This window comes from Aspergillus aculeatinus (assembly GCF_003184765.1).
Source record: "Aspergillus aculeatinus CBS 121060 unplaced genomic scaffold BO66scaffold_49, whole genome shotgun sequence".
Classification (NCBI taxonomy): domain Eukaryota; kingdom Fungi; phylum Ascomycota; class Eurotiomycetes; order Eurotiales; family Aspergillaceae; genus Aspergillus; species Aspergillus aculeatinus.
In genome coordinates this window covers 192797-220607 of record NW_020291518.1, presented here as the reverse complement: position 1 = coordinate 220607, position 27811 = coordinate 192797, and the positions used below count along the sequence as shown (strand labels likewise).

Sequence of the window (27811 nt, the reverse complement as noted above, 5' to 3'; positions counted from 1 at the left end):
CCCCCCCCCCCCCTAACTCCATCCTCGCCAGAGCTTTCCGTACTGCCACCCACCCTTTGGGTTTAATGCCACCGCCACAAGCCTCTTAACTTAGCACTAACTAGTTAGTAACTATCCACTTGGACTTCCAACTATCAGCGTATAGCACTGGGGTTGACAGCGGTCAAACGCGGAGTTGACTGCATGTGTATGATGATCGTTCTCAATATTCCATCTTGTCACTTCTGTCCGTATAAATAGCTTCTCATAGTGGTTTTGATATGAGAAAGTTCTCCGGCGACTTCAACCCCCCGCCAACCCCTTTCGCCAGCCATGCTCGCACAGCTGCTGCTGCACCTGGCAAGGAGAAGAACATCGACTTTGGCATATGGTGGCTGTTTTGAACTTGACAGCCCCTTTCAACCTCGAGATTGACATCGCTAGACCCTCAGTTGAGTAAACTCATGCCAGGCCGTGTAAATCCAGACGTTGTTGGATGGTGGTAGATTGGTGAATATCAAGGCAGACTTCCAATACTGTATAGTTATTTCACCCCAAAAGGCACAGTACCTCAAACAAGGCCAACATCAGCCGCTGTGGAGGTCATCAAGCCTCGTACTGGTCAATCCACCACCGTACCAAAAAGAAGAGTCAAGTTTGGAGAAGATGGAGCAGGTCAGGGCCCACGGGCATAATATGGTTGAGATGAGAATGTAAGTCGAAACATGCTGTGGCTCCTCTCACTGCGCTCTTGACTTGGAGTTTACTGGCCCCGCTAGCAGGAGTTGCTTGACGAATGGCTGCGGCCAGTAGTTATAGTTGACCCGATAGTTCAGGGCACTCCTATGATGCCTCAGGGCCGCTTCTTTAGTGACTGAGATCTGCGACTTTCGCTTCTCATACAAACTCTGAAGCCCTTTGATCTTTGTCAGATTCTCCGATCATAGGCAGTAGTGAAATTGTGTAGGCTTCGAAGTCGCAGGGTAGCGGCTGAGATGCGATAGAAATTCAGCACACTGGCCTGTAATTCACACATGGTCGATACTTATTGAGGATACGAGGCATTTCAATCTGACACGGCGATTCTTCTAGTATCATGCTATGCACGGTCGGATCTGTTTGATATGGAATGTTTTTGGAGCATGCGTGGTAGCATGGATCCACCTAGTGTTGTCTCACCTTCGAGTGATGTATCTTTCAGCCTCAAGCTCGCCGAAGCCTCTTAATCTAAGACTTCACTTTATCTCGGATGAGTCCATAGAGCTTCAAGCAGCGACCTACCACATTTGATATGAGCCCAAAGCAGGCCAGAACTGTCTTTTATCAAGGTGTTTGCACGCTGCACTGCGTTTATGGTATGGGACGACGTGCATGTTGCTGAAGACCACTTTTCAACTTAGCTTAACTCATACAAAGAAAGCCCAGCCCAGACAGTAATACAGACATTGGCCTCTTCCGGCTCTTCCGGCACAGAAGCTTATCAAATTTTCAGCATCTTTTGAGAGACATCCTGTGCTTTTATCTACCCGAGTAAGTACAATCCAGCCCAGAGTCCCGGGCTGGGCCGACGCTAGCATCACAGAGCCGGCGCTACTAAGCCCAGGCCAGGTACCGTCCACTGCTCTGCTATTCTAGAATTACTACGGAACACGGTGTGTTGACTGGAGGAATCATGATGCTGTTGGGTTTGTTTGTGTGAGAAAGTATTCGGATGAAAGAGGATTTCGATTCAGAGCATACTATCTCATAGCCCATGATAGAAGACTCGCGCGGTGCCATGTTCCTCATTTTTATACAAAGTATTCTATATGCCGTACTAGAAAGGAGGGAAGAGTGTTAAGAGCGCCCTCTCCAGGTCAGATGCTAGGCCAGAAAGAAAGATAAGCCAAATCTCTGCGACTGGGCAAAGTGACCATTGTCAAACCTGAAAGGTGGCAGGTTGCCGTGACAATAGGTGTAATAACTCAACAAGCTGCTGAATACGGTTTGTTCCGACTTCCTCCATTCCCGTGTTACACGTGACTCGCAGGCCTTTTCCGGATCGGTCGCGGGAGAAAGGGTGAGTGACCACGGTGATGAAGGAGCCCAGCAGTGAAAGACAGACAGACAGACTCCCTTGGGGGGGGGGTAACCGCAACATCGCGGCGAGAACTGATTCCATCCTATCCTATCCACACCTCTCTTCCCTCGACCCCCATCCCATCATCCCATCCCATCCCATCCCATCCCATCCCATCCCATCCTACCCATCCTAACCATCCATCCATCCCCGTTCCCTTTTTATCCACCATCGTTGTCATCCTCTTTTTTCTCTCTAGATCCATTTTGGGTACCTCTTCCCCCCTAAACGATACTCCATTTTCTCCCAATTTTCTACGGTTTCCTCCCACCCCGCGTCACCCATCTTGACACGGTCGCGTTTTTCCCGTCTCTGATTTTCTGCCTAATTTTTCGACTCCCCCTTCCCTTTTTTTTGCGCGGATGGTCTAAACCCGCACCTCTAATCCTTTCCTTCCAGTCCCGCACACGCGACCTTGTCGGCCTGGTTTTCAAGGCACGAACGTTCATTTGGGTTCGGTACCACCCACCGAGAGTCCTGTCCTCTATTGCAGGGCTAAGCTACAAAGCGGTTGACGCTGAACGTTCGGATTAACTTACCGGGCCAACCGTCTCGCAACGAACTCTTTTATCACCGTGGCCCCCATTCCAAAATCCCTCTCCCCCGGCGGCCGATCTGACGGGCAATGGGGGATGCCTCCTCTATCTGCTTACACCCCCTTTGAGTCGCTCCTCTTTTTCCAGTCCCTCGCTGCCTTAGATGCTCGACCCGCGAATTTCGCGACCATCTCCGATGTTCTCCGCAATAATCCATTCATTCGCCAGAATGCCGCGTTTGATGCCGGGAGACTCGCCCCGGAGGCCCTCGAGGACCTCTATACGACGTTGATGAGGGAAGGTGTCGACTCGATCGGTGTCGTCGCGGCTCATGAGCCAAATGGTCGCCATGCTGAGAGTCCGGTTAACCCGAAAAAACGGAAGATTACGAGCCCACAGCCAGATGGGTTGTCCGAAAAAGGGTCGAGCCATACCAGCCTAATGCCAACCCTGGTGTCGCATCTGTACGCTAGGTATAAGGAGCTTGTGACGAGGGAAATTAGGAACGATGAGATGAGATACACGGAGATCCGAAACGAGATTGAACTGTTGCAGAAGGAAGAACGCGAAGCACAGCCAGAGGCCATTATGCGCCTGCCGCAGCAGCCAGTTGCACCTCCGAAGCAAGAACATGCGCCGGAACCAATGGACTTGGATGTGAAGGAAGAGAGACCGCCCCAGAAACCTATGCCCGCACCAATTCAGTCAAAGCCTCCGCCGCCGGTCGTGGATAGGGCGCAAGCACAGCCCGTGCCGCAACCCAAGGACTTGCAGCCGGATAAGCAGCCACCAAAGGCTATGCCTTACCTACCTCAGACGCCTTCACAACTCCCCAAGCAACCAGCAGGACAGTCACTAAAAGATCCGGCCAGACCAATTCAGCCGCAACCTCAACAACTGCAGCCATCGGTGCAACCACCTCCACCCACCCCACAGATGGCGACGGGCAGGCCACCTCAACCGCAGACACCAAATGGAAAGACCTTTCCGGCGCCGCAGGCCAAAACCGTACCTCGGAATATCCCCGCGAAAGCTGGTGCAGCCGGTGTGACATTCATGTCGCCGCAGGTTCCACCCCCGAACATCACCTCTTCAAATCTCAGCGCTGGCAAACCGCCTGCTCCTATGCAGTCACAAATCGTACCCAAAGCTATCTCTACTCCACAGCAATCCACCCCGGTTGGCAAGCCTGCTGCTAAGGCAGGCGCACCAGCCACAGCGTCCACTCCAATTCATCAGCGTCATCCACCACAGTCGAGTTTCCAGCAATGGTCTCTGCACCAACCTCCCCAGACACCTCAGCCTTCGCCTTCACTTATCAAGCCGAAGCCTGAGCCTTCGAACAACCCTTCTTTGGAGAGGCCTGTCCCAACGTTTCAGCAACCTATACCCAGTGTTGAGAGCAAGTTGGCTCAACAGGGTCAATCGCCCATACCCTTCCCTTCAACTCCGGGCCCAGCGCCCACAGCAGCGTCCTCACCAGCTTTGGGTGTCCCAGCTCCTGGCTTCCAGACTCCAGTAGGAACCGGGCGAGCTGCTTTGATCCCGGGTCCACCAGGTTCACGTCCTTTGCGACCATCGGTTGACACCATTGGCTCACTCACGCCTTGGAAGAGGACCCCGCGTTTGAGTCTGAGCATACCCGAATCTCCCCGCTCGCCAGACCGACCACGTCCGGAGGAGATCAGTCCCATCAGCGAGAAGGCACCATCCCCGCCTGGATCTCGTGAAGCAACACCAGAAGAACCCGAGCCACGCCGTCTGAAACGCCGAACGGATCGCAAGGGCAATTCAACGAGCTCAGAGTCGAACCAACCTGCCGTCGATGCCGATACAAAACCAGGATCGAAGAGGAAGGCGGATAAACTGACACCATCCACCGGAAAAGATCGAGATCGAAGCACGGCATCGTCAAGGAGTCGCGGACGATCCGTCTTGTCGCGGGATGACGAGTCAACTACGGAAAGCGGGTCTCAGCCTAAGGTCAAGCACGAGATGCCCAGCACACCTGCTGGCGTGCCTGAAATGGCGGAGCCGGAACGTCCGTCAATAAGTCGACCAGGCCGGGGGCGGCCAAAACGCAAGCGTGCCCCCAGCGAAGAAGCCGAACCTCCTCAGACTGAAGCCAGTCAGCTCACCCGTCTTGACCCGAATCAATCGACCCCCTATGTGCTGTGTGCGCGTAGTTTCCCAAGAACCGGTGCCCCCATCATGAATGATGTCACCATGCACAAGCATGCTTCTATCTTCGCCAAGCCACTAGCAGAACGCGATGCTCCTGGCTATCGAGATCTGATCTATCGACCACAGGATCTGAAATCTATCAAGTCAGTGATGTACCAGGGCAGTAAGGCTGTCGCTGCGGCTACGGAGGCTGCTAGTACACCTGCTGGCGATGGGGAGTCCCCGGCGCCCGGTACAGGTACTCCTTCCAAGAATGCGGTTTTGATGCTCCAGAAGACGGAGGATGTCATTCCTCCCAAAGGTATCGTCAACTCGGCCCAGCTTGAGAAGGAGCTGATCCGGATGTTTGCGAACGCCGTCATGTTCAACCCTGTTCCACAGCGGGGCTTTGGACCGGGCTTCCCTATGAGCAGCGATAGTGGCTCTCGAGCAAGCACGCAGGTTCCCGAGATCGACGAAGGAGGGATCATCAAAGACACGCTGGAGATGTTCGAGGATGTCGAGCAGGCCGTCACGCGATGGCGGGCGGCCGAGCGGACCGCCGACGAGCTGGCCAGCAAGAGCATCCTCTCACTTCGACGCGGCAGTGCAAGTGATCCCATGACGGACAGTGCAGATGAGATCAAAGGCTCATGAAATCTGTGCTGCGCTATTCTACGATTCCAAAGAAAATCTATGTAATGTTAGACCCAACGGAGAGATGTAGACTTTTTCTTCCAAGTGTGATATCATGTTGGCCTTCTTCTAATTCTATAATCATAAAGCTTTTTAGGGTTTGTTGGACCCCCCTATATACCCGTGGGAAACATATGCAGAAAAGAACAACAAGAAAATATTCATATACATCATGAGTTATGGATAGGTGTTGGCATCTGGGAAGATACCGCACAAAAATCAAGCCGACCCAGCGGGGATTATCGCCTGGCTCGGCTTCGTCCTGCCCAGGCCCTCCTTAGCGTAGAAATCCATGGGATACACGCCGCCATTGGCGGTGTCCCAGCTCTCCCTGATCCCCAGCGCAATCAAGGCCTCGTAGGGCGTCAGCAGCGGCCGCGGGAACGCATACCCCCAGTCGATACTCAACCGGGGGCAAGCGATCTGCACCCAGCACTCGACATCGGCCATGGCGCCCAACTTCCCGGGAAAGATCTCACTCAGCAGCAGATTGACAAAGGGAATGTTTCTGGCGCGGAGATGACTCTCAATCATCGCCATGGTGTGGGGATTCCCCTGGCGGCCCAGGGCGCCCAGAATGATGCCCCACTTCTTGGCCGATCGGGCGGTCTGGATCGCGTCGCGGCGCAGGGTGTGCATCTCCTCGTGCTCGTAGCTCTCGCGCGAGAGCACGCGGGCGTAGGGGTCGTAGCGGTAGGCGGGGATGGCCGGGTTGTGGATCATGGCGGACTCGAGGTGGAAGCGGCCGTCGCCGAGGTAGAGGAGGTAGTCGACCTCGGCGGCGGCGAGGGTCGGCGACGTGCAGCCCAGGATCTCGCCCTTGGAGAGCGGCGTGATCTGCGGGATGAGGACGCGGAACCCCGCGCGCTCCAGCACGGGCTTCAGGCCGTGCAGCGTCGCGTTGAACTGGATCGTGCCGACCATGGCGACGGTTTTGCCCGGCTGGAAGTTGCGCTCGAGCGTCGCGACCAGGTGCGTCGTGTCGATGCTGATGTCCACGAAGATGTACAGGGTCTTGATCTGCGTCACGTCCACGGGGATCAGGCAGCTGTGCGCGTAGTGCACGAGCAGGTCGCAGCCCAGCGCTCGCGCCGTGTAGTCGTCGATGCAGCATGCTCCGTACGTCACGTCGCCCATGATCAGGGTCTCGATCCCGGTGCAGAATTGGGTCAGGATGTCCGAGATCGTGGTCGCGAAGATGAGGAGGCCCTCCGGGAATTGCAGGGCCACGCGCTTGGCGCCAGAGGTGCGGATCCGGTGGATGGTCTTCGGGATCTCGAAGGAGTAGTTCTTGGGGAGCAGGGCGATCGCCGCCTGGATGTCGGGGTCTTCGAGGATCTCCGCCGGGACTTGGTTCAGGGTTCGCGGGGTGCGTCTTGGGGCCGCTGTTGCTTTTGTGGTTAGTGTTGGGTTTCTGGGTACGGTTTTGCAGATGCGAGAGGGGGAGGGAGAGGCGCTCACCCTTCTGTATGCTCGTCGACTCGACATCCTGGTGGTCGCTGGACCCTTCCTTCTGTGCTTGGGCGTCGGCGGTGCGCCGTCCGACGAATCTCTTCTTGGGTTGCCGGAGCGGGGCACTCGATGTTGTCGGTTGATTTGATGTGTCCTCCATGACGGGCGCAATGTGTTTAAAAACAGTAACTGTGGTGTGTTGTTGCGAGTCGCGATAATTCCTATCGGACGATGGCTCGCATAGTGGGCTGAGGATAATTTAATTCTGACTAAGTGGGGGGTCACGGGCTAGGGTCGGCCTCTTCTCCGCATTTGCTCGGCGGGCGGAACATCATGATCATCACCCTCCCCATCTTCTGGTTCTAAGATACTTTAGCTTCTCGCACTTTCCACTACTGAATGCATTCTCACTTGACTACTAACTTGCTGAATATACGAGATTCATCATGATGAGCTTCAAGCCTAGAATGCGTCTCTTCTCTGTCCTCCGCTCTGCTCCAGCAGCTCGCCGCCGCTTTGCGACCGAGGCGCGGTTAACCTCGGACCATGTTCGCATCGTCGAGGTCGGCCCACGAGACGGCCTTCAGAACGAGAAGAAGTCCATCCCGCTCGAAACCAAACTCGAGCTCATCCGGAAACTGGCCAAGACGGGCGTGACGACAATTGAGGCTGGATCTTTTGTTCCTGCAAAATGGGTGCCTCAGGTACGCGAGTAGCTGTCTTTTGTACATCGTAGCGTGCGGGGAGGGGGGAGTGGCTATCCTCGAGAGGGCATCGGGGACTCAGATGCAAATGCAACCAAACCTTGATATGATACTCACAACTGGTTGATCGTTCATACAGATGGCCAGCACAGCGGAGATCTGCGAGCACCTGCTGCAAACACCGCCGGAGTCGGCCAACGTCATTGCGTACAACTACCTGGTCCCGAACGTCCGAGGCCTCGAGAACCTGATCAAAGTCCTGGATGCCACCGGCGTCCCCGCCGACGCCCCGTCGACCACGACGGAGATCTCCTTGTTCGCGGCCGCGACGGAGGCCTTCTCCAAGGCGAACACGAACTGCACGATCGACGAGTCGCTGGAGCGCGTGCGGCCGGTGGTCGCCCTGGCGAAGACGCGCAATATCCGGGTGCGCGGCTACGTCTCGGTGGCGCTGGGGTGTCCCTACGAAGGGCCCGAGGTGTCGCCCGTCAAGGTGGCGGACATCACGCGCTCGCTGCTGGAGATGGGCGCCGACGAGGTCTCCGTGGCGGACACCACGGGCATGGGCACCGCGCCCCGCACGATGGAGCTGCTGCAGGCGCTTCGCGCGGCCGGCATCGCCAGCACCGACCTCGCGCTGCACTTCCACGACACCTACGGCCAGGCCCTGGTTAACACGATCGTGGGGCTGGAGCATGGCATCCGCATCTTCGATAGTAGCGTCGGCGGGCTCGGCGGCTGCCCCTACTCCAAGGGCGCCACGGGGAATATCTCGACGGAGGACATGGTGCACACGGTTCACAGTCTGGGGATGAATACCGGGATCAACCTGGAGGAGATGGCGAGGATCGGGGCGTGGATCAGCGGGGAGCTGGGGCGGTTCAATGAGAGCCGGGCCGGGAAGGCGATTTTGGCGAGGAGTGAGGAGGGTAAGTAGACGGCCTTACGATTTCCTTCAAATCAGATAGTGGTATTCTTTGAGCTTGAGCATCCAGGAAATAAAGCATCCAGGGAGAGCCGACGATTGTGTATGTACTGTACATCGAGAGCATTACCAGCCATTGTGTCCACCAATCCCCGTAGCACGGTAGTCTTGCGCCTAGTCGTAATAAAACAGTGTAAAGCATCTTTCAGATAATTATCGTACAAAGAACCATGATATGCATACAATCACACCCAACATATGAAAAACCCAACATCCAACCCCTCAATCCAAACACGTATGTAACCCACCACAACCCTCCAAACACTTCCCCAGCAGGACCTTATACCGGGAATCTAGAAATCCGTCACCCGGCCCCCATAACTCCAATCCCCGCCAGCCCCCCACCGCAACGGCTCATTCTTGGGGCCCCCAATCTCCCCGGTCTTGGGATTCTTCTCCCCCTCGAACTCGGGCTTCAGCCCCGTTTTGATGTCCGGATGCAGTTCCTCGCCCTTGCCCGTGGCCTTGATCTCTGCCGCCGAGGCAGTCGAATCCGGGGACTGGTTGACGCGCGGGGTGCTGAATGCGCCGGTGGAGTTGCGCTGGAGTTCCTCGAAGATTTCTTGTTGTTCTTTGGGGAGGCGCGGCGGGGCGGGCCCGCGGTTGAAGGCGAAGGATGGGCGGGTTTCGTCTTCTGAGCGGAAGGCAGGGGTGGTTGTGAAGGTGCGGGTTATTGTTGCTTTGGTGGTGGTGGTGGCGGTTGGTTTGGTGAGGTGGTGGAGGAAGAGGCGGCGGGTGGGGTGGAGGAGGGACATTCTGGTTGTATGTATTTTATTGAGGTTTGGGTGTGAGGTTGAGTTTGGGGTGTATGTAGTAATGTAAATGGGTTTGTGGTTGAACAGTGTGTTGTTGTGTAGTTGTAGAAGATGCGGAGGAGTGGCGGACAAGAAATTCGAGGGCGGGAGAGGGAAACACACACCTCCAAGAACCGATAAGCCTGATTGTCCCGATAGCCGCGTCTCGGGGATCTCGGCTTGGGCAACCGCTGGTACAATTGGTCTGCTGGGATTGCACGGCAGTCACTGGTTTTGTCGTAGCGTGTGAGCTGTGATGGTTGGGCTGTACTGTAGTTCTACTTAATGTCATACATGGGAGAAGTCTATATGGGATGACCTTTATTCAATTCGATGGTGCCTGAACTTACAGACTCACAGTCAAGATGCTCATAGTCGATAAGAAACTCTATGTCAGTCACGTGGACGGCAGGCCAGGCTGTCGCAGTTGCGCTCAACCGTCCGTCCTCTCTTCAATCGTCAACGTCATGTCACCTCCAGCTTATTACATGCCCATTGCGACAATAATCTTTATAACTAAACGTCCCTGTTGTATTTTCCACCGATGGCACTAACTGTTACTTCTGCTACTTCTGCTGTATGCTTCACTTCAAACTGAACCCTCCTTGTAGTCTCCCCCTCTCTCCTTTCTGGTTATGTCTTCACCGTCTAGAGAAGACGAACCATCAATGCTGCCTCTCCCCGGAGCGCCATCTTCGTCATGGTCCCAGTTTCGTGGACGCCTTGCGGCTCTCTTCCATGGAGCTGATCCCAGAGTCTGTGTGGCATTTTGGCTCTTCGGTAAGCTCGATCTACTCCGCCGACCCCCTTCAACATGGCGATAGCCCGTACTGATCGCTGCCGGGGTTCACCTGTCCCATCTGCGACAGGCTTAATCAACAATGTCCTCTATGTCATTATTCTCTCTGCTGCCCTGGATCTCGTCGGCCCCGACCTGCCGAAAGGTGTGGTGCTGCTCGCCGACGTGATCCCCTCATTCGGCACCAAGCTGGTCGCTCCGTATTTCATCCAAGCGGTGCCGTATCCCGTAAGGGTCTTGGTATTCGTCACCTTCTCTACCACCGGCATGCTGCTCGTTGCCTTGAGTCCGGCCTACACGGACGGTGGCCCGATTGCCACTAAGATCGCAGGCATCATCCTGTCAAGCATGTCCAGCGGAGGGGGCGAACTTTCCTTTATCGCTCTCACGCATCACTACGGCCCGTTCAGTCTGGCTTCTTGGGGCAGTGGCACGGGTGCTGCGGGCTTGGTGGGTGCTGGCGCATACGCTTTAGCCACCTCCTCTTTCGGCTTCAGCGTCAAAGCAACTCTTCTGGCCTCGGCGTGTTTGCCGGCGGTCATGGTTATTAGTTTCTTCACGATTCTACCCCAGTCCCCGGTGCGCTCGTTTTCGGCGCGGAGGACAGGCTACAGTTCTCGGGAGGAGCACACAGCCGATGACATTGATGAGAGGGAGCAGTTGCTCGACGAATCGACCGATGAGAGTCAGAGCCAGAAAAAGCCAGCTTCCAACGATACTGGCCTTGGATGGCAGGCGTTTAAGGCTAACTTACAGCGATCTAAGGGACTCTTTCTTCCATTGTGAGTATATCCTGCACCCCACTCAACCCGATTGCATGTTCTTACGAAGTCTTCCAGTATGCTCCCACTGTTGCTGGTCTATGTCGCCGAGTACACCATTAATCAGGGTGTCGCACCGACATTGCTTTTCCCTCTCCAAGACTCCCCGTTCGACCACTATCGCGCATTCTACCCAGCATACAATGCGATCTACCAAGTTGGGGTCTTCATCTCGCGGTCTTCGACCCCTTTCTTCCGCGTTCATAGTCTGTACTTTCCGTCTTTCTTACAATTCCTCAACCTAATCATCTTGACGCTACACTCGCTGTTCAACTTCATCCCCAGCGTGTGGTTGGTGTTTGGGATTGTTTTCTGGGAAGGGCTTTTGGGCGGCCTTGTCTATGTCAGCACTTTCGCCGAGATCGCCGATCGGGTGCCGGTGGAGGAACGGGAATTCTCGCTGGGAGCCACGACGGCGAGTGACTCGGGCGGCGTCTGCATTGCCGGGTTTATCAGCATGGCGTTTGAGGTCTGGCTCTGCGATTGGCAAGTTGCGCGTGGACGAGACTACTGTCGGAGATTGTAGATTGTGAGTGTTAATGCGATGAGTGGTTAATACATATACAGCCTGCATAGAGCAGTGTGCACTAGGGTCAGATCAGCATAAATAATAATCAACCATCATATACCTCAAATAGAACAATGGCTGGGAAATACTCATACCTGGAGTCAATTCTGGCGCAGCTGATCTGGTGCAGTGGGGGGTCACGGGACTGGACTGAAAGGAAAAGAAGGAGGAGATCAAGTGACATGTGACGGACCGGGTGCATTTCACCGACTCATTCATCCATCCGTCCCTCCATTCATCTCACATCCATTCATCTTTCCCCCCTCTCCCCCACCACCATTGTCTTAGCACCATTCCTGCACCGGACCAAGTGCAGATCGTTTTGCTCCGACCATGTCTCAAGCCGACTCTTACCCCCAGATGAATAAGCTCCACGTCACTGGATCCAGCCAGCAGGCATGGTCCCTGGTGGGGATTTCACATGCTCGGCTGAGCTTCGTGGGCTTTTGCTGCCCCGTATCCATGGCTGACGGACGGACGGACTGACCACACCCTTCTCGAACTACTATTCACTACCCCATATTTTGGCCACCATGGCGTCTCACTCGGTCTCTTCTCTGTTCCTTGTTCGATTACCGGTTTCAGAGTCAACTTCTTCCAACCAACTCCCATTCTCTCCTTCTAAATCACTTCGTTTGTACGCTCTTGCTTAGGACTTGGTGTATACTTGCTCGCATTCCTCCATTCGAAACCCTATGATTTTATGGCTCTCGCACCTAGAACGCTGTATCTCTTGATTTAGACTCTTGTTTCTGCCTAGAAGACATGATAGGTAAGTTGTATTGTGGTTTCCAACCTCTCCATTTGAGCAGTGCCTAACAGAGCGGGTTAGACCACCTTTTGGGAAGGCCGTCCACCAAATTCCGAAAGATCCAGGTCCTGGCTGTATTCGCATTCTGGTCGCTATATTTAACAAGGTACGACACCTCAACAAACATGGGTCCGCTGTGTCCATGTACCTCTTTTGCGTGGCTCTGACAACCCCAAGGGGAAACAAGCATGGCCCGCCCGTTGTTCGCAAACTCTCCTCCCGTCTCACGGAAAAGCTCAGCGTCTGGCAGACTACGGTCATCGTCTTCCTCTGGCTCTATGTCAGTCGCAACTTTGCGAAGATAGTCGGCCTCGAATGTCCAGAGCCCCTGGCGAACCTATACTCACGCTCTTTCTTCCGAGCGACATGGATCGCCACCGCCTTGGACGCTGGTTTCTGGACCGCGATGAAAGTCAAACCCAAGTGGCTGCGGGAGATAGCGTCGCTGGTCTTCACTGTATACTATCTCATTGCCGCGGAGAGGGCGGATGAAAAGGTCCGTCGGGTCCGGGCCACGCTGACGCTGGACCACATGCGGGTCTCGTGGAACAAAGGGACTTCGCCGTATCTCTGGGCCCTGGCGAGCCTGACACGGCCCAGACTCACCAAATATGCGCCGCGGGCGATTCGCATTCCTCGACCGGCGTCTTCGATATATGACCAGCCGACGAATGCGTGGCTGTATTTTGACGGCCCGTTGAGTGCGCTGCGGGATCAGACATGCATTGTTTTGGACATCCCCGGCGGGGGGTTTGTGTCGATGAGCCCTCGGAACTCGGAGGATAGGCTGTTGAGTTGGGCCGCACGGACAAAAGTTCCTATCCTAAGCCTGGACTATAAGAAGGCGCCGGAGTATCCCTATCCGTACGCCTTGAATGAATGTTACGACGTGTACCACACAATTGTGTCCACCCGTGGCCGCTGTATTGGACTCAATGGGCAAACCCATCCTCGAATTGTCATCACGGGGGATAGCGCTGGCGCAAACCTCGCTGTAGGCATGACGCTGATGGTCCTCCAGTCGGGCAGTGCGGATGCGTCACTCTGGCAAGGGCAGAACGTCCTCCCACGACCTGACGGGCTCGTTCTAGCCTACCCTGCTTTGAACATGAAGATCGAAAGCTGGATGACGGAGGAGCAGATGGCGCTGATCCAGGAGAAAAGCACCCGTCGGACCAACCAGAACGTCTTGCAGCGCAAGAACATGGACTATCAGCGCCTCACGCCCTACACCTCTCCCGGTACATCGTTTGCCGACCTTCAGCAAGACTCGTGCTCCGATTTGGATCTTGAGGCCAACGACCTTGGCGAAAAGACGACGCGCAGACTGGCCCAGCACCGGCACAAATCCGCCATGCTGGCTCAAGAGGCCGAGGCCGCCGCCGTCGCCGAGCACCAGCCCAAGCAGATCCGCACTCGCCTAGCGGTATCATCGGTGATCTCGTACGTCCAGGACCGGATTCTCACCCCGGAGATGATGCGAGCAATGATCATTCTCTACATCGGACCGCATAACCGCCCCGACTTCAACACAGACTATCTCCTCTCCCCGACCCTCGCGCCGGAGGCGATCCTCGCGCGCTTCCCGAAGACGTACATCATCACCGGCGAACGCGATCCTTTGGTCGACGACACAGTGATATTCGCCGGGCGTCTCCGTCAAGCGAAACTACGACACTTCCAAGAACGACAGGACCTCGGCCTCGAGAAATCCCACCGCGCCTTCAACGACAAGGACCACGTCGAGGTGTCCCTGCTGCCCGGCATCTCGCACGGCTTCATGCAGATGGCCGGCTTTTTCCCCGAAAGCTGGAAACACATCAACCGATGCGCCACCTGGATCAGCGAGCTGTTCGCCTTGTCGGAGACCAAGACCGCCTCCTCATCGAGCCTGTTGCAATCACTCCACGATCTCAACCAACCAGCCAAGAAGAAACCCCCTCCACTCCACAGCCTCCAGCACCTCCTCACCCACCGCACCCGCACCCGCAACCACAGACGCCGGCTAACAGGCGAATCCTCCGCCGACGAAGACAAACCCCTCGAGATGAGCATCACCAAACTCACCCCGCTCACCCCGCTGGGCAGCAAAGCCGGGGGGAGGCCCAGCTCCACCGGCCCACAACCTCCCGATGACGACCACGACGAAGCATCCATCAACAGTCACAATCACTCCCACTCCCAGCCCCAACTAGTAGCAAACGGCAATATCAGTAACCCCGAACGCCTCCGCAGCGTCTCCCGCGGCCGCTCTCTCAAGTCCCCCGCCATCGGGACCAGAAAGCCGCAGCGACAGCAACACCGCGTCCCCGCCAAACTAAGTCTTCCGCCGAACGATTTCGAGTGCGAGGAAGAGGAAGAAGAGGGATATGTCTCCGACTACTTCCAGAGTGCCGTGGCGATCATCCCCCTGCGCGAGAGGAATCGGAGCATGAACAGCCTGGCGAGTGAGGAGGATCTGTTGGATCGGCGGATGACGGGGCTGGCCGGGGGGTTGATGGGGATCGGGGAGGGGGCTCGGACGCCGTAGCTGTCAAGCATACAATCATCCAATTCCCCAATAAATATATAGTGCAGAGTGGAGCTATCAAATCCGTTCGTTGGAGGCGTGTCCCGTTTCCCTTCTTCATTGCCGCCTATGCTCTATGCGCATGCCAGAATAGCTGTGCTGCCTGGGTTTTACTGATGTTTTGGAAACATATGCGTGAAACATACTAGGTACATCACATACTCTGGAGTATACCAGATAGGACCTCGGATGAAACCCCTATTTAAATCCAGATTGAGCTAGATGTTACGTACTCGGGACAAAATAAAAGTCCCGATTTAAGCACCTCACATCCCATGCATGCAGGAACATGACGAAAACGGGCTAGGTACACAACCCCTCCCCATAAAATCCCACAAAACAAAACAGATCTGCCATGTCTTGAGAATTACCTATAAGCAAGCGAAATGTACTTCGAATCAAGCTGCACACACAACACAAAAAAATACCACGCCTCGCTAATGATACTGCAACAACAACACATAAAGATAAGACCCTCGCAACGCCATACAAGGACAGATAGACACACAAAAAAGGCCGAGCAATTCCAGACGGACTTGAGGAAAAAATACTAGATCACAGTTGAATCCAAACCCAAACCCAAACCCTGCTCACGAGACAGTCTGCATCGGCGACGGCTGTTCTCGACTCGGTTCAATCTTCTTGCGGCGCGGCACCTGGATTCCATTGCGCAGCTGGTCCAGTTTGATCACCCCGGGACCCGTGCAGATGCGGCCCGTCTGCATCAGGGTACGGAGGCGCTTACGGCGGGCGGCGCCGCTGCGTTCTTCGCCGCGGCCGACACCCTCGTCGATCCATTCCGTCCGAAGGATTTTGTAGCTCATGCCGTCGTGGTGGCCTTCCCAGGCTCGAGACCGGAGGCCAAACAGCACGCTGGATTCGTACCGTTCAAGACGAGGGAGAATGAGAATGGTGATGTGGAGGTCTTTGTCAGAGGGGGGAACGGGAGGCACCCGGGGTCGCTCGCCCTCTTCGAGGCCGATGTCTTGTGCTCTCTGGGGCGCGTGTTGGTATGTATCGCGGATCTCCAAGTCAAGCAAGTCCTCATCGACATCCTCACTCCAAGCGCCCCGAATGAAGCCAGAATGAATGGCTGCCGCAACAGGGTCGGAATCGTCGGTGTAGACGCCGGTTCCCCAAAGCGCACGGCGAGCACAAATCTCCTCGCGACGGCCGTTGTCGATTCGGAAGCGGGGGACGCGGATGGTGAACGTGCAATTCTCTTTGCCTTCGAAGCGGGGTAGAGGAACAGGCGTGGTGGTGTACCCAAACTTGGCACTCTCCAGGGTAGCCTTTTCTGTTGGTACCCCGATTTGAGGAGCGTACAGGGTAGAGCCGAGGTGGTGACGAGGAAGATGGGCGACGCTTGTCAGAAGAGGTTCAATGGTTACCACTGTGCGAGGTTCCCGAATCGGAGTGACAGAGGAAGCAGGAGCCACTGATCCGGCTGGTCGGGGAGCGTGATGATGATGGTGATGGTGGTGGGGGTGATGGTGATGATGATGAGCAAGCGTCGCTGCCGCCGCGGTGGCTGGCCCATCCGCGGGGGTCGCCGTGCGATGGAAAAAGTTCATCGACGATAGAGGTCGATTCTGGCCGAGAGCGGCCGCCTCTTCCTCCGGTTTATGCCGGTGGTGATGATGGCTACGTCGAAATTAGTATACGTCATAGTCAGTCAAAGGTTCGGGGGAGCTTACTGATGGTGGTGGTGGTGAACGTGCCGATTTCGCCGCCCGCGGGAGGCTGCGCCCAATGCCCCAGCCTCGGTTTCAGGCCGAATGTCTTCGTCGCGCGATTTCCGAGATCGCTTTCCGTTGGCGGAGGTAGGACGGGGAATCTTGGTCTCATCCGCCGTAGTTTCACTGTTGGTGGACCGGGCGGTGGCACTGTCCCGTTTGAAAGGGCTGGCTGAGGTCATGGGCGTCGATGGTCCGCTCCCGGCCGTGGCCCCCGTCACGCCGCCCACTCCACTTCCGATTCCCGAGAACACACGGCCCAGCTCATTCTTGATTCCTGATTCCCCAGCGGGGCCCAAGATCTGCGCCTGAGCTCCCTGGACCGCCTGGGGCAGCGGTGAGGCTCGTCCACCCCTTTTCGCGTCCAGCCCGACGCTAAGCAAATTCCTATGCGCTAGGAGCTCATCGCTTCCTTTGCGTCGCTGTTCATCCGAGGCGGCCGAAAGAATCATACCTGCAGAGGCAGCGGAAGAGCTGACCGGGAAGGCGCGTGTGTCGGTTTGTAGCTTACTCAGGTATGGTGTCTGCTCGTGCGACGGGGGAGTGGGCTGGCCTGACTGCGAGTGCACGGAGAGCGAGGGGGCGCGTGACCCGCCTAGCTGAGACCCCAGCGACTTAGTGTAGTTCTGGATGGCACCAAAGCCAAAACCAGCGCCCGGCTCCGGGGCGGGAAAGCGCTTGATCTCGGGGGACGCGGGTTGCGAGCGTCCAAGCTCCCAGGCGGAAGGCCCCTGGGGCCGAGGAGCGGCTGCATCGCGGTCGCCATAAGGTTGGCCGAAGCGAGGAACAAGGTGCGCCGCAGCTTTGGACTCGGCTTCATGTGCCACTGCGCGCTCCCGCTCCCGAATGGCTTGTTCCTCCGCGTGACGATCAGTGTAAAGTCCCCCGTAACGACTGTGCGGCAGCTCGTGGCCCATATAGGATGAGGCTCGCTGGTGTGTAGGCACAAATGATCCTTCTCCCATACTCGTGGTTGTGGGCACTGCGATCGGTCGAGACAGCGGACTGTAGCCGGCCGTGCGAGGCGGCGGTTCGAGATGTTGCGGCTGACTACTGGGACGAGGTACCGGTCCACTGAAGCTGGTTCGGCGGGGTTCATTGTACGGAGCATCGGCCGAGGGGATCTGAGGGGATGGATGTGTGGAGTGGGGTTTGTCGGGAAACTGGGTGGATGGGTGACCGCGTGGCGGACCACCGAACTTGGCCTGCTCGGGAATCGCCTGGGGTACACCACCGGACCCCGATCGATACGGTCGCGGGGGTTGGTTCTTGGCAAAGGACTTTTCAGGAGTTTGCGATCGTCGGAAGACAGGGTAGTCGAGCGGGGACGGGCGGGCGGGCGCGGTCGGCGGCGACATCGCGCCGGGAGCCGATGGCGGATGCGCGTTGCCAAACGAGGCGGACGTGGCGGGCAGACGGCCAAAAATTGAGGAGCCTACATCCCGCCCTGGTCGGTCAGCGTCCGCGCCCAGCATGGACGATATTGACATGCTGCTCCCGGGACGATGATGAGCCGGATTGCTGGGAGGCTCACGCGACAAGAAAGGTGTGGGTAGAGAGTGCGTGGTGCCGGGTGGAGCGCGCGCGGGATAGTGCTGCGGCGACGAGGGAGGAGGCATGCGGCGGGCGCCCAGCGGCTGGGCGGTTGAGGCATCTGGAACACCTGTAGAGAGAAGAGAGTGGTCGGAGTTAGCCCAAGTATGTCCGACGGAGTTCAGCACAAGAAGCCAGATAGCAGACGGCGAAGGAGATTGGTCGGGGGCCGGCGAAAGACTGCGACAAAACACGCTGCGAGCCAGGATGTCTGGCACATACCAGGGAACCCGGAGCTACCACTGCCGCCCAAGGACCTTCGACGGCCCTGGTCATGCGACGGGGGTGGATTCATATCGCATGCACAGACGAGGGGGCTGAGGGAGCGCTGAGAACACGAAAGAGGAGGGGAGGAGGGAAACAAGGGGCAAGAATCGGTTAGGAATATTCGAGACCCCTCAGCGCAAGAACTTAGAGCAGAAGATAGGGTATAAAGAAGATGAATGCGAGAAGGGAGGGGGATGGAAGAGGGGGGCGAGGGTGAAGGCGCAAGGTGCCGAAGCAGGTGGTGGTGATGATGATGATGGTGGTGGTGATGATGAGATAAACGGGGAATGGGAGAGAAACCCGAAGGAAGGCGCGCGACGGACAAGAAAGCAAAGCGAGTTCCACAACCGGGGGCAGAACCCGTGACTCTGGGCGGGCCTGGATCACTAGTCCCGATCGAGTAAGGATGCCCTGGCAGTCGAGGCTAAGCTCAAAGAGGACTAGCTCTCCCGAGGCTTCCTGGGCTGGAAGGCGATCAGGCGCCACAGACGCGGCTGATGATCCCTCGCTGATTGGCCCGGCTGCCCCAGTCTCTGCTTCCCCCCCCTCTCTCTTTCTCCCCGTTTGTAGGTAAGGTTGTTTGTAAATCGATGGATAAACAAACCAAACCAAACAAAAACCAAACGGTGCCGCAGCAGAGCTTGGGTCGTGTTGAGGAGAAATATGTCATAAACCGGGAATTCCCAAAAAAAAAACAAAGACAAAAGAGTCATCTTCCCGCCTGCAGTTACCGGGTTTTCTGCCACGTCCCTGGTCGCTTATCCCGTCCATTTTCATGCGTGCCATTGGTCATGTCTAGCAGGCATTGGCTGCCATCCCATCCATGATCTGGCCTTCCGAGATGCTACCCAGTTCGGCTCAGGCACCCAGCAACAACAACACCATCACCACCACCACCACCACCACCACCGGGAAGAATCATAAAAACTCGAAGCGCAGTGTTGAATCGACAAAGCAAACCAAACTAATATTTCAGAGCAAGGAAAAACCAAACTGGCCTACCTTCACGATACACCATCCGTCGATCCTGGTGATTGAGGTAATTATGATCATAAGGGGGATCATGGCGGTTGTCAGAGTCTCGCTGCCCAGCCGGAAGATTATGCTTCTTGGAGGAACCATGGCCAGTCGGTGCGAGGTGATACCCGGATGATTCTGGCCGCAAGGATGCGTAGGCGGGCTCATGGGTGTACGCGACGGAGGAAACGGGGGCGGGAGCGGACGAAGGGGTCGGATAATTGTAACCCGGGGCCGTGGCAGCCGATCGAGGCATCTCGGACTCTCGTCGTTGAAGCATCTCGTAGTATGGGCGTGGTGATGGTGGCCGAGGCGGTCCGTAGGCGCGCGCGGCGGGCGGCGCTGAGGGCGCCCCTCGAGGATCGTGGGCAACCGCTCCCAGCAGCGAGGGGTGAGGGTGATATGGTGGCGGCGGGTGGTGCTTTTGGAAATCCATCATCATGGTGAGTGAGCGGAAATGCGATCGGAAAGGAGAAAAAACGAAGAGTGAGGAGATGTGTTGGGTTGCGTTCGGGCGCGGATGGGGGGGCGTTCGGCGAAATGGCGGTGGAAGCTGAGTTTCAAGCAAGCAAGCACAAGCAAGCACAAGCTGCAACAACAACAGCGGCACTCGGTAGCTTGCAATCCCCGGTACAAGTCGAGTTTATTCTCCCTCTCCAGAATCGTCTGGTGGGGCGAAACAACTACACCTAGCTAGCCAGTGCTGAGAGGTTGAAATTCAGCTGGATGAGAGCCAAATCAGTGGGGGAGGCAGAGACAGAGGCGGAGGGAAAGGGAAAGGGAAAGGTAAAGGTAAAGATAGGAGATGGGATGGATAAAGGAGGGAGGGAGGAAGGAGGAGGAGGAGGGAGGAGAAAGGTGGGTGTGGAGAGAGGAGAAGGGGAAACGAGCGCGAAGGAGAAAAGAAAACACGAAGAAAAACGGTGAGTAATGGATGGATTGGATCGACTGGATGGATGGATGGATGGATCTCACTCCGACTAGTGCGAGTGGAATTAGAATAGAGTCGAGGAAGTTTACGTACCTTGTAGTTGGGTTAGTGAGTACCTAGTGAGTAGTGAGTGGCTGTACCAATCACGCTGGCTGTAAATCCAGGCTAGGAAGGATTTATTGGGGAGGGAGAAAAGGGAAAAGGGAAAGGGAAAACTGGTGTGTAAACTTAGCTGAGAGTAAAGAAAGTCATTAAAGTCAGGACCAGGGAATGCGAGGGAAACTAACAGGATGGGGCCGTCGTGGCAGCGGGGAAAAACGGGGTGGACCCATGCAAAAAAAAAAAAAAAAAAAAAAAAAAGGAAGAAAATTCAAAAAGCAATAAAATAAACAAAAAGGAAGAATAAGGCACCAACCGGACCACAAACACCTAGTTATAGAGCTGCTGCTACTACCAGGTAGGTGAATTACTACCACTACTAGTTACCTACCCCTCTCCTCTCTTCCCCTCCCTCGCCAATGCCCAATATATCTTGGGTCTTAGTCGACCATGCAGCCAACAACGTGTCATGCGTCCTGCCAATGATGGACCCTCCTCTACCAGTCAAGACACATGGGAAAGTATTATGATTGCACTGAATGAAGAACATTGTTATTCCATGGACAGTACAACCATCAATCCGGAAGGGAGAGTCAACACGGACAAGGTTTGAATCTGATATCCAACAATAGGCGCCCGTCTGCCTCCCGCCCGCAGCCTGCTTCGGCCCCAAGTATGTAACGTATCCACCTGCAGTGCGTGACAATCTGCCGATCCCAGGACCCCCTTCCATGGAACGAATTTTCTGGGGGATCGCCCCCTGCTACGGAGTACGGTAAAGTACAATCCTGCTTACTTGATTGATTACAGTGCAGTATTGTACAACTTCCACATAATACGCTCGGAGTTGCACCTTACTCGGGGGTTGAGTGTTGTTTTCGTTGATACTTGAACATAATAGAATGGCAGCGTTTTGAGGTATGATTCTCCAAGCAATGCAGCTGCTGTTCTGAGACGATCGATCGGGTTGTTTGATGGGACACCTACTCCGCTGGCTGGCCTGCTTGCCACATTCATCGCTACACAGCAGAGAGCAGAGTAGAGGGGGGGAGGCGAGCTCTCCCCTTGCGTCGGTCCGGTTGCAGGATTGAAGAGCCATCCTGCTAGCCACGGTGCTCTCCTCTCCTCTGCTCTTGCTCTGCTCTTCTTTCCTTCTTTCCTTCTTTCTGACTGGGTTGCACTGGTGTCACGGACTGGTTGGAATCGACGACCAACGGTCCGTGCACCAGTCATAGATAACCTTTAGTATTCAATTTGTCGGCCGAGGTGGAAACCGGCCCCGAGCACTTATCAGCCCTTGCACTAGACGTCTCCATTATCAATATGTACAGAGCTTGTCATTACTATCAACTAGGGCCCAAGAGAGGATCGTGATTATATCTTTCCTAAGCCAGCTCTGTCGTAAAGAACTGCCGCCATGCTTGACGATGACAGCCTGTCCAGTCTACATCAATGAGGTCTGCGCCGGCCTTGACCAAGACTCTCCAAATCAAACGTTGCATCCTCTGCGAGCCACACGGGATGTCTCCAAATCGCGCCTTTAGCCCGCGTTTGTGGGCTTGCTCCACGTGGGCCCGGATCAAATCGAGTTGTTGTCGAGAAAATCGTCCTCGATGAGGAGATCCGACCTCCTCACTGAAGCTCACGGTCGTGGTGAAAACCGATCGCACATTCTGCTCTACCTCTTTCGAGGTCAAATTCTTCCCCTCTTGCCAAGACGGTCGGGATTGACTTCCTTTGCTTTTGAATGATTGAGCTTTATTTCCTTGAAGCCTAGGCGATGACTTGGGTCTTTTCGTGAACAGTTGGTCATCGACAAAAATATTGTTGTGGTTGAAATCTTGCTGGTACTCTTCGTGAGCAGGGTCGACGCTCTCGTCACCCACGATGACGATCGTGACAGCCTTGTGAATAATCTTTGTGTCGTTGCGATGGGTGAGATACCCTCGTTCGTTCAAGATTTGCAGCTCAGCGAGAAGACGTGGCCAGCCGTCCCGAATCGGCGATCGGAATTCCAAGAACAGAACAAACTGCTCGTCCGTTGCAGTTCCGTGATGGCTCGTCGCGGTAGACTGTACAGAGCCCTCTGGAGTCTTTTCTGCGTCAAGATGCTGCAAGAGAGGGTCAAGGTACACATTGCGCAGGGTGAGATGTGGTCTCAGACTGGCGTTGGAGGTTCCGACATAGAGCTCCTCATCCTGGAGCCAGATGTCCGCTTTGATCCCCGTACAGCCCGCCGCGATGACATACTGAATGGCGTCCGGATGTGATCGTGGATTGTAGGCAATACAGGCAGCGGGTTGCCAATCAAACTCTGCAGGCCAATGAACAAACCCTGCCTGGGCTGTGTAGTGCTCCCGGAAAAATAGATAAGACAAGCCATCGGGCAGGAAAGATAAGAATTGCACCATCACCCTGGACGTTACTCAGTCAGTAACATTCGGTGCGATTGTTGTAGGTCTGAGTCAAGGACCAGGTGAATGGAGATATACCCAAACATCAATAGCAGGCAGATGATTGAAAAGATGCGATCGCCCCAGAGCTTCCGAAAGGTGGCATACCACTGCTGAAGCATCCACCAGATTCCTGGACAGCATTCAGTCGGATGAGAGCGGAGTGGGTGATCTTCAAGCAGCACCCAGGAGTAAGAGTCATATTCCTGCGCCTCTAGGAGGGGCTGCGTGCCATCATCGGCGGGGCGACCGTGAGTCCAGGCAGCCATGAGTAAAAAAGGCGTGCAACGATCAGGATTTGTACATGTATGGTAGGTCTGAGCAACGACTATCTGACTGAGCGAAGATTGTCTGCTTGAATTCAGAAATTCCGTAGACCGAGGTTGCGGTGGGGAAGATATAGAGATCGAGTCGATAACTTAAAAGGGGCCAATGGGTGACACGAGGGAAGCACCGGACAAAGAAAGAGCCATGATCCTGTGCGACCCAACTGCAGGCACGAGGATAAATAAGTAGCTAGGCTGTCACAGAGGGAGGAAATAAACAAAAAGGCTGATCATTGATGTGGAGGGGAGGGGGAGGGGGTGAAGAAGGGGAGAGAGGAGGCACAGGCGGAGAGTGAATGGCTCCAGAGCACGCAATTGCCGGATGGGATGATTTCACATCTTCAAGCCTTCCAAGGAGATCAGCACGCAGTTGTCGGTGAGGTGAAAGAAGCAATCGATCAATTGCCCATGGGCTTGGCACTCAAAATTCAATCTTGATTGCGGAGAGTGAGTATAAAGTGGACAAGGAATGAGCCAGTACACATGGATGCGACCAGGATGGAGAGTGGAAGGAGAAGAAGGCATGAGGATATTTATTGGTGCGGGATTCCACCAAGACACCCTTGGCGGGTCTCTTACGGAGTACAGCACAGCATACTCCGTACACACCAATCCGCTTCACCTCATCTCCCGCAAAGCTCAAGCTCCCTAAGTTGCGACAATGGTTGGAATAGTGTGCGCATTGTCCGCTGAACACCACCAATCAATGCTCCTGCGACCGTCCGGTCAAATCAACGCCTCTCAAGCCACGATGGCGCCGAAACTACGGAGTACGAAGTACTCAGCTGTACTAAGTAGCTCCGTACAGTACCCAGAGAGCGCGACGTGACTTCTCGCCGATCCCCGTGCCTCCTCGTATCAATCCCACGCCTCCTTTCTGATCTGTCACCGCGGCCCCGCTTGGCTCCAAGCTTTGAGCATTAGATAGTGACTTGGCGTTGCCTAGGGTCGTGCACGTCTACGCCACGCCTCGTGATCTCCGCCTGGCTACTCGCCGACAGCCATTTGTCTCGAAAGCCCCTCTACGATAGCCCCAGAAACGGGTCGATTAGGACTCAGCAAGTGCATGGGCTGCCACAGCATAACGGCTCCTGTGTTGTCCTACTAGGCATACTCCCCGCTGATCTGGTCCGACGGAACTCATTTTACGGTTCGTGCCTCGACTATGGCTGGTAGAAACATGGTCCAGAGGATGAAGCCAGCGGAAATCCAATCCAATGGATTTTCCGCCCGGCCCAGTCAGAGAACACCCCTAGTGTGTTCAGTGTGAACTTTCTGATTTGCTCCCACCGGGGTGTTGCTCGACTTATTCACGGCCAGGTTGCGAGTTTTCGAAGGGCATTGAAAGCTGCCCCCAAGTTACCTCCCGATAAAATAACTGGGTTTTGTTATATAGTGTTGACAACTGCAGCGACCATAATGGTTCTTGTGTATCATCAGCGACATGCCAATCTTGATAAACCATCCCGTGCCGCTCCGATCTGCGGCTGTCGCCGGTAGTTTCTGATCGATGGTTAAGAATTTCTCGACTTTGCACATGGAATTGAAGGGCACGACCGTGGGGCGTCTGATCTAGCTAACAGACAATATATTACAGGAACATGAAAGAAGGAAGACGCAAGTAGTGGTACACCCGGTCAGTCCACCGTGAAACGGCCAGAAATCGCCGCGTTGAGATTTTAACCGGACTGCATCGGAGATGGTCCAGGGCCTGGTCTCCATTAAGACTAGTGCTAGGAGGTGTCAATTCAGCAGTTGTAGCGATAAGGTTTCCATTGCTGGTGCATTGGTGCTGTAATCCTTGCAGCGAATTTTCCGAAGTACATCCTCTGCATGCACATAAGAAGACATCAGTTGAGATGAAATGGGATGAGATGAGCTGAAAACAGCACCTCATCAATTGCTCGATGGCAGAATCCTTCATCCGCCCGCCGATCTCTTCCCCTCATCGAATCACTACAGTTATCGAAGAATGCTATCGTCCTGCGCTTACTCGTGGGTCCAACGGCTCTTAGACTGTGATTTGCCAGTGCCTTTGCAAACGGCACACTAAACCACTCCGCGCATATCGGTTGCGATCCACAATCTTGACACCTCAGTCGGGGCTCCGACGGCCCCCTCATTGTGTATATGAGCTTGTCTCGGACGCCAAAACCAGCTTTCATCTCGGCAAGCGATGAATGCTCAGACCATGATGTGGGGCCAACGGCTACGATGTTGCTCAGAGTGTGTCCCCTCACAGTCTCCACGCAGACCTATAAGTAGGCCGATGATCGAGGGCTTGGTCTGCAGTCAATCATCACTCCATAGCCGATCTCAAGATGCGTTGGACCACTTCCCTTGCGTCACTGCTGCTGGTGGGCTCTGTCGCCAGCCTGCAGAATCCCCACCGTCGCGCTGCGTCTGCTTCCCAGCGCAAAGCATTGGCTCCCCGGTCTGCGTCGACTCCCGCCAGCAGTATCAGGGATTACTCGTACCTGACTAACAAGACCGCACGTGAGTGTAACCTCCTGTTCGAACTAGCTATCTTGGTATGTCTTGCTTACGAAAGCTAGGGTTCCTGGTCAACGGCACCGGCATCCCTGAGGTCGACTTCGACGTGGGTGAATCTTACGCTGGACTGCTACCGAACACTCCGACGGGCAACAGCAGCCTCTTCTTCTGGTTTTTCCCTTCGCAGAATGTCAACGCCAGCGACGAGGTTTGCAGTTCCCTACGTTGCCTGGACGGTGTTTGTGGACTAACAAGCTAGATTCTCATCTGGTTGAACGGTGGCCCAGGCTGCAGCTCTTTGGATGGACTCCTGCAGGAGAACGGCCCTTTCCTGTGGCAATCTGGCACCTACAAGCCCGTGCCCAACCCGTACTCCTGGACCAACCTCACGAATGTGGTGTACGTCGACCAGCCCGCGGGCACGGGCTTCTCGCCCGGACCGTCGACGGTCAACAACGAAGAGGACGTGGCCGCCCAGTTCAAGAGCTGGTTCAAGCACTTCGTCGACACTTTTGGTTTGCACGGCCGGAAGGTCTACCTCACCGGCGAGAGCTACGCGGGCATGTACATCCCGTACATTGCGTCCGCGATGCTCGACGAAGAGAATGAGACCTACTTCAACGTGAAGGGCGTTCAAATCAACGACCCTTCAATCAACGATGATTCCGTCATGATTTACGGTACATCCCCCTCGCAAGCCCAAATCGATCCCATCCCATCCATAAAAGATACTAAGCCCCCCTCCAGCCCCCGCAGCCCGGCATCTAAACCACTACACCAACGTCTTCGCCCTGAACAACACCTTCCTAAGCTACATCAACCGTCGCGCCGACGAATGCGGCTACAACGCCTTCCTCGACGCCGCGATCCAATACCCGCCAGTCCACCCATTTCCGCCGCTCCCCAACATCACCGACGACTGTTTAGTCTGGGACGAGATCGTCGGCGCCGCCTACGACGTCAACCCCTGCTTCAACTTCTACCACTTGACCGACTTCTGCCCCTACCTATGGGACGTGATGGGCTTCCCGTCCCTGGGCTACGGACCGAACAACTACTTCAACCGCACGGACGTCCAGCGCGCCCTCCATGTGCCGCCCACCGACTACTCCGTCTGCGGCAGCAACACCATCTTCGCGGAGGGCGACGCCTCGCCGCCCAGCTCGTGGACCGTGCTCCCGGGGGTCATCGAGCGCACCAACAACACCCTCATCGGCCAGGGGTGGCTCGATTACCTGCTGATCCTGAACGGCACCCTCGCCACCATCCAGAACATGACCTGGAACGGGGCGCAGGGGTTCCAGCGCGACCCGCTCACGCAGCCGCTGTTCGTGCCCTATCATTACGGACTGCAGGAATTGTATGATGGCACCGAGCCGGACCCCTACAATCTGGACGCCGGGGCGGGGTACCTGGGGACGGCGTACACGGAGCGCGGGCTGACGTTTTCGTCGGTGTATTTGTCGGGCCATGGTACGTTTTTCCTTCAGTTTGCTCTTTTGCTGTTCGAAGTTCAACAGAAGGATGGATTGCGCTAACCTTAAATGCTGTGTCGGTAGAAATCCCGCAGTATGTCCCTGGCGCTGCGTATCGGCAGGTGGAGTTCCTGCTGGGGAGGATTGGGAGTCTACAGCAGCGGGGTGGGTATACTGCTTGAGGTGCAGTATTGTAAGTATGATAAGAGAAGGTGGGGAGGCTGGATGTATATACAGGACTGCAACTTTACTACAGTACATCAATATAACGACCGACGAGCAAGGATAACTCATAGTTTATATTGTGCAACAACATCGTTCTGCACATATCACCACACTGCATCCTAGTAATACGATAGATAGGATGTAAGCTCGGCAAAGTTCCTTTGAGAAGAAGATTCCAGTCAGGTTCGAGACAGTCATCC

The 27811-nt window shown here is 55.4% G+C and overlaps 6 protein-coding genes across 6 annotated transcripts; 3 read left to right on the top strand and 3 right to left on the bottom strand.

Moving 5' to 3' along the window:
* The first annotated feature begins 2435 nt into the window (after window positions 1-2435).
* Window positions 2436-5583, top strand: BO66DRAFT_172985 (uncharacterized protein). The gene has a single exon (XM_025642314.1). The coding sequence runs from the start codon at window positions 2731-2733 to the stop codon at window positions 5452-5454; it is 2724 nt and encodes a 907-aa protein (XP_025500431.1). The 5' UTR covers window positions 2436-2730; the 3' UTR covers window positions 5455-5583.
* Window positions 5557-7142, bottom strand: dph1 (2-(3-amino-3-carboxypropyl)histidine synthase). The gene is made up of 2 exons (XM_025645937.1): window positions 6955-7142; window positions 5557-6878 (listed from the first exon to the last, which is right to left on the bottom strand). Exons 1-2 carry the CDS (start codon window positions 7103-7105, stop codon window positions 5713-5715), a joined length of 1317 nt encoding a protein of 438 aa, XP_025500430.1. The 5' UTR covers window positions 7106-7142; the 3' UTR covers window positions 5557-5712.
* Window positions 7143-7296: 154 nt separating this feature from the next.
* Window positions 7297-14957, top strand: BO66DRAFT_381099 (CLN3-domain-containing protein; the record flags this gene model as incomplete). Its single annotated transcript, XM_025645936.1, has 9 exons — window positions 7297-7649; window positions 7789-8582; window positions 10081-10208; window positions 10298-11009; window positions 11067-11517; window positions 12202-12277; window positions 12449-12533; window positions 12605-14589; window positions 14626-14957. The coding sequence occupies exons 1-9, from the start codon at window positions 7392-7394 to the stop codon at window positions 14955-14957; spliced, it is 4821 nt and encodes a 1606-aa protein (XP_025500429.1). The 5' UTR covers window positions 7297-7391.
* Window positions 14958-19436: 4479 nt separating this feature from the next.
* On the bottom strand, window positions 19437-20051 carry BO66DRAFT_404601 (uncharacterized protein; the record flags this gene model as incomplete). The annotated part of the gene is made up of 2 exons (XM_025648944.1): window positions 19437-19519; window positions 19595-20051. The coding sequence occupies 2 exons, from the start codon at window positions 20049-20051 to the stop codon at window positions 19437-19439; spliced, it is 540 nt and encodes a 179-aa protein (XP_025500428.1).
* Window positions 20052-21923: 1872 nt separating this feature from the next.
* Window positions 21924-23254, bottom strand: BO66DRAFT_394514 (uncharacterized protein). The gene is made up of 2 exons (XM_025648003.1): window positions 23132-23254; window positions 21924-23054 (listed from the first exon to the last, which is right to left on the bottom strand). The coding sequence occupies exons 1-2, from the start codon at window positions 23137-23139 to the stop codon at window positions 22025-22027; spliced, it is 1038 nt and encodes a 345-aa protein (XP_025500427.1). The 5' UTR covers window positions 23140-23254; the 3' UTR covers window positions 21924-22024.
* Window positions 23255-25539: 2285 nt separating this feature from the next.
* Window positions 25540-27568, top strand: cpdS (putative serine carboxypeptidase (CpdS); the record flags this gene model as incomplete). Its single annotated transcript, XM_025645935.1, has 5 exons — window positions 25540-25914; window positions 25974-26119; window positions 26171-26591; window positions 26659-27384; window positions 27471-27568. Exons 1-5 carry the CDS (start codon window positions 25740-25742, stop codon window positions 27566-27568), a joined length of 1566 nt encoding a protein of 521 aa, XP_025500426.1. The 5' UTR covers window positions 25540-25739.
* Window positions 27569-27811: the final 243 nt, after the last annotated feature.

Bases quoted from the DNA above. Each gene is read 5' to 3' on its own strand.
- BO66DRAFT_172985 (XM_025642314.1), top strand. From the start codon at position 2,731: ATGCCTCCTCTATCTGCTTACACCCCCTTTGAGTCGCTCCTCTTTTTC.
- dph1 (XM_025645937.1), bottom strand. From the start codon at position 7,105: ATGGAGGACACATCAAATCAACCGACAACATCGAGTGCCCCGCTCCGG. The intron at 6,879-6,954 runs GTGAGCGCCTCT...CAAAAGCAACAG, and splicing joins GTCGACGAGCATACAGAAGG to CGGCCCCAAGACGCACCCCG.